At 35.6% G+C, this 14,981-nt stretch overlaps 1 protein-coding gene across 1 annotated transcript; it reads right to left on the bottom strand.

Annotated features, from left to right (window-relative positions):
• Positions 1-1,553: 1,553 nt before the first annotated feature.
• LOC126590292 (uncharacterized) lies at positions 1,554-2,060 on the bottom strand. The gene has a single exon (XM_050255778.1). The coding sequence runs from the start codon at positions 2,058-2,060 to the stop codon at positions 1,554-1,556; it is 507 nt and encodes a 168-aa protein (XP_050111735.1).
• Positions 2,061-14,981: the final 12,921 nt, after the last annotated feature.

Genomic DNA, 14,981 nt, shown 5'->3' with positions numbered 1-14,981 from the left:
TACATCCACTCATTACCACAACACTCACCCACTACACCCATTACATCCACTCATTACAACTCCATACACTCCTCTCCCTAGCCTATAAATACATCCACCCTTCACTATAATTTGGGGGCCATCATCCAAAGACACCACATCATCTATACTACTCTCCACCCTTCACCATAACTCACCTATATCCATCCACCACCACATGAGACCATCCATTCACCACTCACACCTTGGTGCCTCATATTTGCAAGGAATGAGGATTGCTTGGAGTTGTGCTAGTCATTCAATTTGGATTGCTGGAGCATTCTAGGTGTATTCTACTTTGGTTTTCAATGTTTAATTTCAATTGTTTCTGTTTAATTGCAAGTATGAGGAACTAAACCTCTTTTGGCTAGAGGAGAATTCGAAACCATGAATATATTTGCAATATGAATTGATTTCTTCCAATTATGATTTGATAAGTTATGATTGCAATTCAATTATCTATTTTATTCATAACGGATTTGTGTATGTTTATTAAGGATGCATACTTAGTTTTCATACATGAATTTGATGCTAAGATATAAATAAGTTTCACCTAATCGTTACAAGTTTATATTCATAAGTAGTGAAGGTTGCTTGTCACAATCGCGTTAATTGAATTCTTGGCAAACGTATCATGCATTCATAATTACAATTGCCTCGTCAACGCTTATGATTTTCATGGAACGTAATGATCTTTAATTGTATCTCTATTATGCATTCATATAGGGGACTTTTAGAGAATGATTTGGGTTGTCGCATGCATTCATCCAATTCAATGAGTAAAGGAAAATCTGAGGGTTAATTTGTGCCTCACGGTTAATCTGGGGTGTTGAGAATTCATGGTTTATTGAAAAGCAATTGGAGATTGATTTGTATGCAAGTGTGTCATGTGTGGAGAAAGACCTTCTAGCTAGCCCATCATCCATCCAAAACAACCAATTTCGTGCAAATCTGTTTAGTTCTAGTTTCTGTTTTGTTTTACTTTATTTTCGTCCAAAACCCAATCGCCCTTTACTTTAGTGTGTCTAATTAGTTAGAATCTATTTTAGTTTGTGTTTTTAAGTTTTTTGAGTCTATAGAGTCTAGTTAAGTGTTTTTAAGTTTCTTTTTGTAAGTCAGTTTAGTTTAGATTAGCAATCCCTCCTAATCCCCGGTCCAGAACAATCTCTACTTATACATATACTACAATTGTCAAAAGAGGGTTTAATTTGAGTGCTTAACTCTCATCGCATCAACTGCGACCACTTAGTCCTTTCTTTTCTGTTCTGACATTACTAATGTTGGGGAGTTGGGATGATATGGGGTCGATCCCATTCTTCCCTTGTAAGAGATATCCCTTGTTCTAGAAGCTTCTGGGTCATTACCTTGGTCAAGCAGTCATTCTTATTAGCTCTTGAACATTGAAGAATCTCAACACTGGGATTGTAGAAATTGGATTCTGCCACGTTGGCTATAGGGAAGAATGGCCGTGATTCGACCTCCATTATCTCCCAAAATCCAAGTCTTGCTTTCCCTTCTTCATGGTAAATAGCCACTTATTGGTGTAAGGTAGATGGCACAGAGAAACTCTGATGAATCCAATCTCTGCCCAATAAAGCTCTGTAAATGGAAGTACTGTCAACAACAAAAAAGGCTAGCATGATTTGTTTAGAACCCAAGTCAACTTCTAATGGCAATATCCCATGAGTCCTAGTAATGGTTCCTGAGAAACTGGAAACTGTAAGATATGTGGGGATGAGATCCTCCTCATTTCTGCACATTTTCTTCATTTGCTTGTAAGGCAGTACGTTGACCGCAACTTCACCATCAATCAAGACCCTCTTGAAGGGTATTCCCTCCAAATGAGCAGTTACGTATATGGATTTGAGATGGTTAGCCATGGCCAAACTCAGGTGGCTGAAGATTATCCTATTTGTATATATCATTTCGGGCTTCCTCCTTGCCAGTTCGGGCATATCTGTTTTGCTTGATTCCCTTATCCCTGTCTCTTCAACACTAACATGTGTCATCAGGGGTTCTGTTGCCAAGTAGTCATCCTCCATTATGGTAGGTTGATCATGTTTGGGACAAAACATGGGGAATAAAACATGTCATGTTTACGTGGAAGTTACTGGGTTCAGGTAAGTCTTTCTTCTTAGCTTCGATATGCTCTGCAAACTCATCCAACCAATCATGTGCTTCTTTGGGTAGCACTAGTTCAGGCAGACCTCCTTCTTGAGTTATGCCAAAATTCTGCATTTGGTCCATATCTTCATAAAGGGTATCAACCAGTAATGGTAAGGGTATCCCTCCATCAGGCAAGATAGTTCCAAAACAAATTGGTTCCGAGCTCCATCCCGGGGTTGGTATCATTATCATATCCTCTTGAGCCCTTCTCAGAATTCTGTATTTCCCAAGATTAGGGCACTGGGACACATGGTCTCCTTCCCCTTCAGTCTTGCTATTAGCTTTCTCCACCTTCTTCTTGGTTCTCTAATGGAGTTGATTCTTTCCCCCATTAAGTACCTTCTCAAACTTTACATTCTCAGAGGTTTCTGAGGTAATGGGGACCTTTAATGAGTTCATGTGGGCTTTATGTTGCCTCTGGACTCTTCTAATCATAAAGGCTCCCATTTCCTTAACGGGTTTCCCATCCTTTCGGACCACATACCATTTTCGACCAAGTCAGGTAGGATTCTTCTTTGTAATTCGATTCACGGTTCTCCTCTTTATTCTAACATATCCTTCGTCATAGCTTGCTTGCGATGACTTTACATCCACCCATCTTGGCACCTTAGCCTCTCTATCCTCTACCTCTTCAGAAGCTTCATAATTTTTAAACACTTCTGACAAGCCCTTTGGTTCAGAATCTCCTCCCAACCTTTGGAAAACATTCATAGAGGTCTCTCTTTCAGCTGCTCGCATAACATTTTTGCGGGCCTCTTGCTCTTTTTTTCTCTTCTCTTGTTCAACTCATGATCAATAATGGCTCCTGATGCTGGGACTAATAGCTCACACTTACATTGGCATCTACTACATAATACTTGACTATGGTCGCCTTGGGTTTCTTGGGCAACATGATGGCTCCCTCAGTTGGCTGTCAATTTGCCACGTTTTGCTTTCAACTCCCATGTAGCTTTTCCTTTCCCTTTTTCATCCCATGTCAAGTTGATCATGTTTATTGGGGCCTCTGGAAAAAGATCAATATCAACCATCATATTAGACTGCGATTTTTTCAACAATAGTTTTCCTTTCATAATGAGATCTTGTATCCAATCTCTGAACTGGACACAATTGGTTATGGAGTGATTGAAAGTGTAATGCAGCTTGCAATACTTTTTCCCTCTCAGTTCTTCAGGCTTGGGTAACTTTTTGGTGCTGTCGGGCACGGTGACTCTTACCCAAACCAGCTTCTCATAGATTTCTGCTGCCTTGGTTAGATCAAAAGAATAGCTTTGATACTTAGGGGGTTTCATTGGTAAAGATCCACCATCATTCATCTCTTCCACAACCTGGTCTTTAACCGGCTAAACCAATGTCTTTACTGTCAAAGGCTTGAAGGGAATGATCATTTTTGCTACACATATATCAATTCCATCTCTTCCACAACCATCATTTTCTTCCGGCTTCATCCCTTCAAACTCCATTTGATGAATGACAGCCTTGTTTTTATAGAATGAAGGTACTTTGGAGGAATGTTTTGGTTGATGTTCCTCGATCAACAATTTTTCATACTTGGTGGCAGCAATCACTAGTTCTTACAACTCATTAAACTTCTTCCTCAAGGGTAACCTCAAAGCCTTCTGAGCAATACATATAAGTTGGATATGGTTGATAGGAAACTAGCATCTCATCCTCGTCTTCCTAAACCTCATCATGAAGTCCTCAGTAGATTAATGGTCATACTGTTTTACCTCAACCAAATCATTGATGTTCATCTCTGGCTCCATCCTGTAAAATTGCTCATGGAAAGCCATCTACATTTGCCCCCAATTAGCAATAGAATTTAAAGGCAAAAGAGAATACCACTGAGATGCTAAACCTGTCAATGAATTCTCAAACAAACTTAACTTATAGTTAGGATTATCTTCAAATGCCACACAATGGTTGGAGAATTTGAAGATATAGTCCTTGGAGGACACATTGTTATCTTCCCCACTTAATGTTGGGAATGTGAGAATCTTGAAGTTATAAGGAAAGGGATTCTATTCATCAACGAACTCCAGGTAGGGCTTCTGATAGGTAACCCTAAATAGTGGGAGAGCTTGTGGCTGAGCATTTCTCACCATTATCCTTCTTAACTCGGCCAACTCATCTTTGAGCTGCTGATTGGCCATATTATTAGGCGGGGTATGTGAAAGTTCCCACTTCTGGCTATGATCGTTACCCGAGTTAATCTCTTTTCTTGCTTTAGGCTTCCTCCATTAGGCCTTTCCTCCTTTACTGGCCAAGGGTGGTGGCCTATAAGAAGGAGGCTTGTATACCTTGGTAGGTTCCTCTTTCCCATTGGATTCCCCGATCAACTGAGTCATCCCATACTTCGTCCTTTCTTGCCTGCTCTACCCCCTACTGTTTAGTGAAAATATGGGGTTGGGCAACTCTGCTTCCAGAATTTCTTCCAATATTGCTGACTAACTCCGGATCCTTACTTGTTTTTTCCTTTATTCCCTTTTCTCCTCCAGTAAAGGAAACAAAGGAATAACTGGCTCTATTATAGGACTGACTTCTCTCATCATCTCTCTAGTACAATTATTTTATGGGGTAGAGTACTCTAGATCTAGCCTTCTTTGCAGATTCCCTATTAGGGAACAAAGTCTACTTACTTCCCATCTAGTTTCTATAGAGATTTTCTCCATGCTTCTTAATACAACGATCATGGTAACCTGTAAGTCTTATTTATGACCTTTGCTCCTAATTCGTCATAAGGAGTCGGGCTTTCCGTCAAGACATGTCCTTGTAAATCTTTAGGGAGATTCGTCATGTTTGATCTTTGGCATATACTGGGGTGGTTTTGTTTTGTTTTCCACCTGAAGGTTTTCTCTTTCCTTCGTCTTTTTAGCATACAAGACTTGTTGTCCCACCGGGCGTGCCAAAACTATGTTCGGGCAGGAATTTATCTAGACAAGGCCCCTGGCTCTAATACACAACTCTCCGAGGAGTTGGCACTTTGGTTGGTTATCAGGCTCCTGCTTGTTGAGAGGCTACAAGAGGAAGACAGAGTTAGTTCTAAAAGGTGCCTTTGTAGGGCCTTAGGTGTAAGCCTTCAGGCTCACAATCAAAACTAACTAAGTGCTTAGGCATGCCACTGCCATCTCAATATGGCAGATGTAGAACAAGTATGTTTAAGTCGATTACTTGCGCCCCAAGTTATTCTAACTTCTTGTTATCAAAGGATTGTCATAGATGGGTTAAGTCTACATTAAGTTCTTTTCTATGCCTTGAGATCAAGAAGTTTTATTATTATCTTGTATGTTTTAAAGGTTAGAAGTCCAAATTTGACTAAGTCATCGGTCTAGTTCCCGTTCAATCTTTCATAGCAGTAAAACTACTAAATGAACTAGATATGAGTGCCAATGGAACCTTTGATCATCAAATGGCTGGAAATGACTTGAATATATACTGGAGAGTACATCATAATACCAGATCTACTAATTGAAAGATAAAACAAAGAGAGTCGTGCAAGATTTCACCTTGTCGAGCAAGGGTGAATGTCTTGTAGTTTCTTCTCTTTGTGATTACGTAGGTTTGTGTGTTGAAAATGATAAGTGGTAAACAAGTTTACATGAGGGAATCGATACTACACCATCTGGAGAAGGTAGCAGAGCTTTTACATCAGACAAAAGATGACTTTCTAAGGGAACTATTGCTAAAAAGGGTTTGGAAGGTACGAACTGGCTTGATAGCAGAGTTTGTATGCTTGTTTGTTTAATTAGTTGAGTGTCCTTATCTCTAGGTCCTGTCTTCCCTTTTATAGGCATTTTATCTTGGCTGTTGCAAGCTTTACCCGAAAGCACTTAGTGAGCCATCATCTTTTTTACATGTTATGCCATTCAGAAAGTGTTTTTGGGTTGAGAGTAAGTTGATTTCCATCGGTTGTCACTTCCCTTGTAAGCACTTAGCTTTTGCATTAATGAGAAACCATCATATTGTCTTGAAATGGATGGATGGGCCTAGTGCTAGGCCTCAGGCAAGTCTCTTTTCTTTAGTTCTTCTGGGCTTTCTTTCTTTTAGGTCCAAAATTTAAATATTAACCCAAACAGAAACAAACAACACTAAAACAAAATAATAACAATAAAGGGTTGACCTTATGTTGTGGGTTCTGTCATTCTTGGATACAGCTCATGCTTGGCATTGGCATTGACCAAAGCTTGGTTGCAATTGTATCATTAGGAGTGTTAACATTGAAAGAAAATATGAAGGAGGATGGTTATTTGTGTCTTGGTTGATGAAAGAAACATGTCAAACTACACATAAAATGTGTAATTCATCTAACAAACTTAACTTGCATGGTCCTTGTTCACAAATAAAATGGCATCACGACTAAACTAGACAAATTTAATTTTGTCTTTTGATAAAAACCAGAGAAATTAAAACCATAAGAACTCTTGCAAAGGGCAAATCACTATTTGTCACTTTTCACGTTTAAGTGAGATGGGCTACTACCTAATCCTTGCCACCTAGTGACTAATTCCAGTATGGCACCGTTATCCCTAACACATACATCCACACCCCTCACCCAACCCATTTAAGTGAGGTGGGCTACTGCCTAATCCTTGCCACCTGGTGACTAATTCCAGTATGGCACTATTATCCTTCTTTTCTAACACACACATCCACCCACACACCCCCCCCCACCCTGTGGAACCCCGGCCCCCAGAAGGGTTCCTATTTGCCTCAAATCCAAACCATCATGTTGGATTAGTGCTTGTTCAATTTTAGGTCATTGATCAAATCTAGAGGATTGGGTAGGATGGTGGTTGGACTCAATATGGATGACAATGCTTCGACATCCCCCTTACCCTGTGGACCCCGGCCCCCAGGAGGGTTCCTATTTGCCTCAAATCCAAACCATTATGTTGGATTAGTGCTTGTTCAATTTTAGGTCGTTGATCAAATCTAGATGATTGGGTAGGATGGTGGTTGGACTCGATATGGATGACAACACTTCGACATCAGAAATAATTTTACATTTCTATGTGAATTAGAAGGGCACAAATTTTAAGATGGAAATATTGAGATTGATTATAAGGAAGGTTTTTACCCATATTCATATTCGATGTCTTCTTTTTTCTTCATATCGAAATATCTTACAGTCGAGATAAGTATTGTCTAATCTCACATGTTATATTGCTCGAACATGGTAGTTCTTCTAGAAACAATACTATATTGGTTCTTTAAACAAAAAGTTCATCTGCTATAATTAATAGAAATGAAAGATCATGTCATGATACCTTAAAAAATAAATAAATAAATAAAATAAAAGTAAAAAGATCATGTCAGGATAAATGTTATAAAAGTTGTGATGAAGTTTGAACAAAGGAGTGGAGCTCAAGTTGCCTCGTAAAAAGATACAAATTCCTCCCACATTTTTCTGGTTTAATTAAGCATTTATTGGCTTGTTATCTAAGAGCGTCTCTTAAGTAAATGTTTAATTTTGAACATAAAATTTAAATTTGACGGTCTATGTAACATTTTGACACCTTTTAAAGTTTTACTCTTCACCCGATATGTGAAATTAAATGATTATTTTATTATATTATAAAATAAATTATTAAACCAATAAAAAATTAATTAAAGACATTTAATAATTATTAAATCGGGACCGTTCATCAAATGCACTAGATAGGCATGAACGCACCAGTCAACAACAACATTCATTATATTAATGATTAAACCAATAAAAAATTAATTAAAGACATTTAATAATTATTAAATCGGGACCGTTCATCAAATGCACTAGATAGGCATGAACGCACCAGTCAACAACAACATTCATTATATTAATGATTAAACCAATAAAAAATTAATATAAAACATTAATAATTAATTTTGAAGTTGCTGTCAAATTTGACAGCAACCTTCTTCCTGCCAATCCATGTCATCGCCACATGAGATTGACATTTCAGTTGGAGAACATTAGTGTGGCCATTTTTTTTTTACTGTTATAGCTTATGTGAACATTTTTTACATCTCCTTTGGAGATGCTCTAAGTGATCTTATATGCGCTTACATAATAAGTACTAGCCTCTCTGCACGCACTTGCGTGTGAGAGGCATTTTTGCATCACGAGCGCTACGTGCCCCTAAATGTGTATTGTGTTAGTTTTTTTCCATTGTAATTGTCAATGTATATGCTTTAGAAAGTATGATATGGATGCACATAACTAGAAGCAATAAATTTGAAGTTGTTGATGTGGATACTCTTTCAAATACAGCAGTGCCTATTACAGTGTCCTCATGCGCGTGCGAAAGACACTTTTTTAATTACGGTGCACTACGCGCGACTTACACATTTTAGATATATTTATATGCAAGGATTGGTTCAATGTATAGAAACATAAAATAAAGACGATTATTATCTCTAATAATACAGGTAGGAATTTAAAGTATTTTGTCTAGAATATGTAAAAAATAAATAAAAAAAAGTAATAAATAACAGAGAAGATCCTTATCATTTAGTTGCAACTAAAAGCTAAATAAAAAGTATAAAAACAATCCAAGAACTTCAATTGACCTTGATACACTTGACAGCAAAACATATCATGAACTCATATTGTTCCGTCCTGTTGAAAATTTAATGTGTTTGGTTAAAATCAAATATTAGCATTATTTGTAATTGAATTGCATTAAAAGTTGAAAAAGGGAATTAAACATTAAAAGAAAGAATAACCTTATGTTGAGGGAAGCAAACTACCTTTGATTATAAGTGTTGCGTGCCCCTAAAAATCTTTTAAATATACGACGTTTATTTGTAATCTTGCTCTAAGTCCCTCTATCTTTTACTTTAGATTAATCCATAATGTTTAATTTCTTTGCCGATTTCTTCTTTTGTTAGACTTTTTATTTCTCACGGGCGCTACGCACCCTTAAAAATCTTTTAAATATACGACGTTTATTTGTAATCTTACTCTATGTCTCTCTATCTTTTACTATATATTAATCCATAATACGTAATTTCTCTACCGATTTCTTCTTTTGTTAAAGGTCTTTTATTTACCTAAAGATATATATTTGGTTGAGAGGGCTGTAAAAAAAAATTCACATGATTGAGATCATTAGGGCATTAGGGTTGTCAATGAACATGGCATATCATCAATATCATCATACTACATTTTTATTTATCACGGACGCTACACGCCTCTAAAGTTTTTCTAAATGTGTTTGATAATGTATAAACAAAAATTGCGTGAACTTTTAATTATAGGGTACATGTCATATTTTTTCAAGTTGTCATGACCAAATAATAATGATATGTTTTGATACATTTATCTAAAACAAAAGATTAACAATATATACATACAAAAACATAAAGTCTAATTGTAACATGATGGTGTCATTACCAAATCATGGTATCTTTAATCACAAATGCTAATTTTCAAATACGATGAATTTTATTCTTACCTTTTACCCACAACATCGTATGATATACCATGAATTTTAATCTTACTTTTACCCACAACATCTTCTATATCGTTTTTGTGTGTTCTCATCTTTTGCTTTTATTATCTAATCCCAGTAATATTAATATTGGTGTACCAACACGATTTGAGGCCCTTAAAACCTATATGAGGTGCATTTGAAGAGGGTGGCTGTCAATTAAACGAAATGTTTAGAAGTCAATGTTTCGATATCGATGAATCCACATTTTCTAAAGTAATTTTATTGTATTTGCTGCCTCAAATCCATCTTGTTGGCTGAGAAGCTCTAGCGTAAGGAGAAGGATGACAAAAAATCATATTGGAAACCTTAAATCTATGCAACCAGAAGTCGAATCATTGAGGTATCCACAATCAAGATCTTTGCGGCACATAAACGTAAAACATATATTCTTACCTTTTACCCACAACATCATCTGATATACCATGAAATTTAATCTTACTTTTACCCACAACATCTTCCGTATCGTTTTTGCGTGTTCTCATCTTTTGCTTTTATTATCTAATCCTAGTAATATTAATATTGGTGTACCAACACGTTTTGTGGCCCTTAAAACCTATATAAGGTTCATTTGAAGAGGGTGCTGTCAATTAAACGAAATGTTTAGAAGTCAGTGTTTCGATATCGATGAATCCACATTTTCTAAAGTAATTTTATTGTATTTGTTGAGAAGCTCTAGCGTAAGGAGAAGGATAACAAAAAATCATATTAGAAACCTTAAATCTATGCAACTAGAAGTCGAATCATTGAGGGATCCACAATCAAGATCTTTGCGGCACATAAACATAAAACATGTATTCAAAAGTTCCAAGACACTCCAAAAAGCTATTGTTCCTTTGTTTCTTCTAGATTCCATTCCCAAGAGCACCAAATTTTTGCACACATGCCTTAGACCATCCAATAGTATGAATATATTTTCAAACTCTATGAAGAACAAACCGAATTAAAATATAGCAATAAATTGACTAATCCAAATGAAAGAAAACTCGATAAAGCGAAGTATAACAATCCAAAATAATTAAGAGTCATACCTGATTAATTGCATTGCACCAACAACATCAAGGGTCGATAATTCTCTTAAAATTGAAAGCTCAAATCTGCTTAAAATAAAACAAAATGACATCACCGGCCATAAGAAGATTGAAGTCAAGTCAAGGCTTGTCGATAATTCTCTTATAAGTGTGTGCTTGAACTTTGTTGTTGATAATTTTCTTAGGTAGAGTGGTATAACTTGCCAGGATGACTGTTTCGACAAAGCTCCATGGAGTCGAAGATAGAGCAAACCTACATCTAATTAGACAAATAATACAATAAAAAAAATTAGTTCAAGCACACACTCTTGTAAACAAAGTAGTAAAAGCTTGATGATAGGCAAGTGCTACTGTTCATGTTTGCGATGGCTATAGTTGCTTGAGCTGGTGATAGTACTAAATCGTAATGTCTTCTGTTACATGTGGCTGGTCTGTATACTTTAGTTACCCCTACGTTTACATTTGAAACAAAATTCAATGAGAAAAACGTAGGAAAAGTAAGTATGAAATTCTTCAATGGAAATTTAAATTGCAGAAAAAACCTTGAATTTTCCAAACTGGCGGAGTGAAGAAAGAGAAAGGAGAAGTCACCAAGAATTATCGTTTCGTTGATCCGTTTAAGGTTTCAGAGAGCGAGGGAGGTCTTCATCGCAATAATTTTATTGTTGTCACTATAAATCTAAGCATAAACCCTACAGACTTCCATTACACGTAGGAGGGATTACATACTAATTTGTGCCCTGAAAAATTTGGCAGTGAAATTTGTTTCCCATAAAAATTGATAGGAAAACAGGTGACTGAATGGAAGAAAGAAAAAAGGGCAATCACATATTCAAAAGGAACACGACATTAACGTACCTTCATCAACCTTCTCATCTTTGAGCTTCAAGAACTGGAATTGCATTTACTTTAAAATCGAACTGCAATGAAAACCCAATGAGGGGAATCACTGACCAAAACATTTTTTTGATGGACGAAGATCAGAATATTGTATCGGACTAAATGTAGTCGGATCATTTATGATAAAAAAGTTGTGGGAGTTTAAAAACTGAACGGAAACCAAATGGAAGCAAAACTTTGATAAACAAAGTAAGACAAAGAGAAAAAGCTACCTGGTTGAATCCGCTAATCAAGCAACAATATACCGCTCCACCTACCTCTTCCTCCACTTTTCGCAAGAAGGGTCGTGCTCATCTTCATCAACCTTTCCATCCGCTCCCTGCAATATGTTTGTATATGTTTCAAAATCAAAATGCAAGATAAAAGAGGAGAAGTAGACCAAAAAATAAATAAATAAATAAATAAATAAAATAAAAAGGAGAGAAGATAAAAAAGTAAAAAACACAATACAAAATACCCGATAGGCTGAGACAATTCAGTTTATAAGTGGTGGAGAAAGAAATAAACCAAATGATAACTGCTTATAGCAATTTCAAAGTGGAGAGTTTAAAACTGACGACAACTGCAAACAGTTTTCTCTATCTCTACCCCTCTTCTCCCACGTTGTCTTTTTATTTTCTTATTTTTTATAAATTTTTGTATCATTATCTGTCTCCTAAAATGGAGGAGTATGAGCACGTTCCTTTTTATTATCTGTTTTGTTTTTTAAATAAAACAAATTTATTTTTTTTGACAAAATTGCCCTTGCATTTTTTTATGTATCAAATTTCATCAGTGTTAGATTTTTTTGTTTGAGGGGTGTTTTAGTCCATAAATTTTTGGTGAAGCCTTGAGACACCAAAGTAGTCTTCTAGCTTTCTAATATTAAAGATATTCTATTAATGTAGAAATTCATTTTTTGGTCAATTATGTTAAAAATGTTAAAAATATGAATGATTTTTTCATAATGAAACCTCAACGTTAATAAATGAAACTGGAGACTTTCATAGTTTACCGTTCGTAGTTTCAATAGACCCAATGCACTTGCCATTTTTCTTGTTTAGAAGATGCACTTACAATGTAAGCTACGGAAATTTTATAACGAGTAATGCTATTCATACCATGTTTTTATACCACATTTTTATACCACCTTAGGTGGCATCTGATGTAGACATCTACATCATTTGAAAAATTTGCAAAACATAAAGAAATGAAGGAGTAAGACTCCTCGTATACCACCATCATCATTTAACTAACTAGTTTTTATTAATTATTAGTTTATTAAATAATGAACTAAATTTAAAAATCTGATTAATTCAAATGATGTGGCTGTTCACATCAAATGTCATCGTGGTATGAAAATATGGTACAAAAACGAGTAATGCTATTCATACCATGTTTTTGTACCACATTTTCATACCACCTTAGGTGGCAAATGATGTGGACAGCCACATCATTTGAATTAATCAAATTTTTAAGTTTAGTTCATTATTTAATAAACTAATAATTAAGAAAAACTAGTTAATTAAATGATGATTGTGATATACATGGAATCTTTCTCCTTCATTTCCTTGGGTTTTACAAATTTTTCAAATGATGTGGCTATCCACATCAGATGCCACCTAAGGTGTTATAGAAATGTGGTATAAAAACATGGTATGAATAGCATTACTCTTTTATAACTGCATTTAAGAAATGCGTGAGAGTCTGCTGATAGAGGATAGATCCACTTGCTCCCATGAGCAGCTGAGAAGATATCGGTAAGACGCAATGCAACCCCACGATCTAGAGAGAGAAACCAACACTACTTTAGGGAGAGAAAGTCAACCCCCTCTCCCCAAACCAGATCAGGCACACTTCGAACACCGACGATCCCTTCGATCGAGACTAACTCATATTTTCTTCCATTACCGAAAATGGTCATTGAAGAAAAAAATTTGCACAGAATACTGAACAACTCTTTCTGTATTTCATTAAAACAAAGTCTTGTTTTTTTTTTTAAACCATATCGCCTAAAAGTAAACATGTTACCCTTGCAGAAAGAAACATCATAAATTTGATATTATAAGCTTGTTATAAATACAATATAATTTTTCACTCATTAAAAATCCGTATTCAACATATGAAAGATAATTTTCACGAGAACTAAACCGTACAAATCAAAGAATTACCATATCGGCACCGCAAGAAAATTAAAAATGACCCGTGGTCTAATCATATTTCCATCATCTGAAATTTAAATTCACTCTTATATATCGCTTCCAACAAACATTGAGTTTTACCCGTCCGTCCCACTACATGGTCGAACCAAGAAAACCTTAATTATTCATAAGATTACAACTCTCAATGTATATGCATATATATTTGCTTCCATGTTTTGTTGAGATTTACTTTCCGACACACTGTTTATTTTCCCTTGTAAATTCACAGTTTTACATGCAGAATAACTTACTAAAATTACAAAAAGCGAAGTGTTTAAAAAGAGAGGAATTAACTCATTCTCCCACTTGTAAACAAAGTATCTTCACCGTAAAATTTCATAATCCAAACCCTTCAATTTGTTAATTTCATCTGAATAATATCTATACAAAAAATTATTCAAATCGAAAATCGTTTAGTAATCTAAATGTATCAAATAAATTAACGATGTAGGTATCAAGTAGTATATTCATGATGAAACATTGATTTACTTGATACAGTTGGATGATTAAACGATCTCCAATTCGAATATTATTTGTATGGATGAGCTTCAAATGAAGATCAAGTTATTGAACGGTATTTTGATTATAAATTTTTTACAAAGAAAATATGTTATTTGCAAGTGAGGGAATGAACTCATCCCTCAAGAGAAGCATTATTCTTTAATAGTTACTTTTGATTTTTTTTTTTTTTTGAAATATAGATAAGGTATTCCACCACACATTAATGCATGGAAGACCAGTCTCCTTCCTCATGCAGCTCCAATAGTCCTGTATCACATTAGTCGACAATGTATTTTTGGCCCGCGTACGAAAAGCTGTATAAATGTACAGAAACTGCTTAAAAATCGTTGTGATTTTACTTGGGACTCTCCTTTACTTATTTGTTGGCATCAAAATCTTCATTTTTTATTTTTTTAAGAGGAGACAATTAGTAGCAAGCCATGGTAGAAGACTCACAAAGGCATTTCAGCCTCCACTTAAGAACAAGTCTGATTTCCACACTAGCATTGAGTTTCAAACCCGAGACCTCCAGTTTTTAATATTAAAGAAGCCGTGGTTTCAAAGTCTTCCGTTGAGTCTTCTTCTTCCAAAACTTTGGAAGACGTGTAAATTGAATGGTACTTTAATGTATATAATCTATGGAGATATAAACTATGGAGATATGCATATAATTTAGTTTTCAATTTCCGTGTGTGTTGACTATCCTTTAATGACAA

The sequence above is a fragment of the Malus sylvestris genome, chromosome 11 (genome assembly GCF_916048215.2).
Source record: "Malus sylvestris chromosome 11, drMalSylv7.2, whole genome shotgun sequence".
In the NCBI taxonomy this organism is placed as follows: domain Eukaryota; kingdom Viridiplantae; phylum Streptophyta; class Magnoliopsida; order Rosales; family Rosaceae; genus Malus; species Malus sylvestris.
Note: the sequence above shows the minus strand (reverse complement) of the source record. Positions and strands in the feature narration are given on the sequence as shown.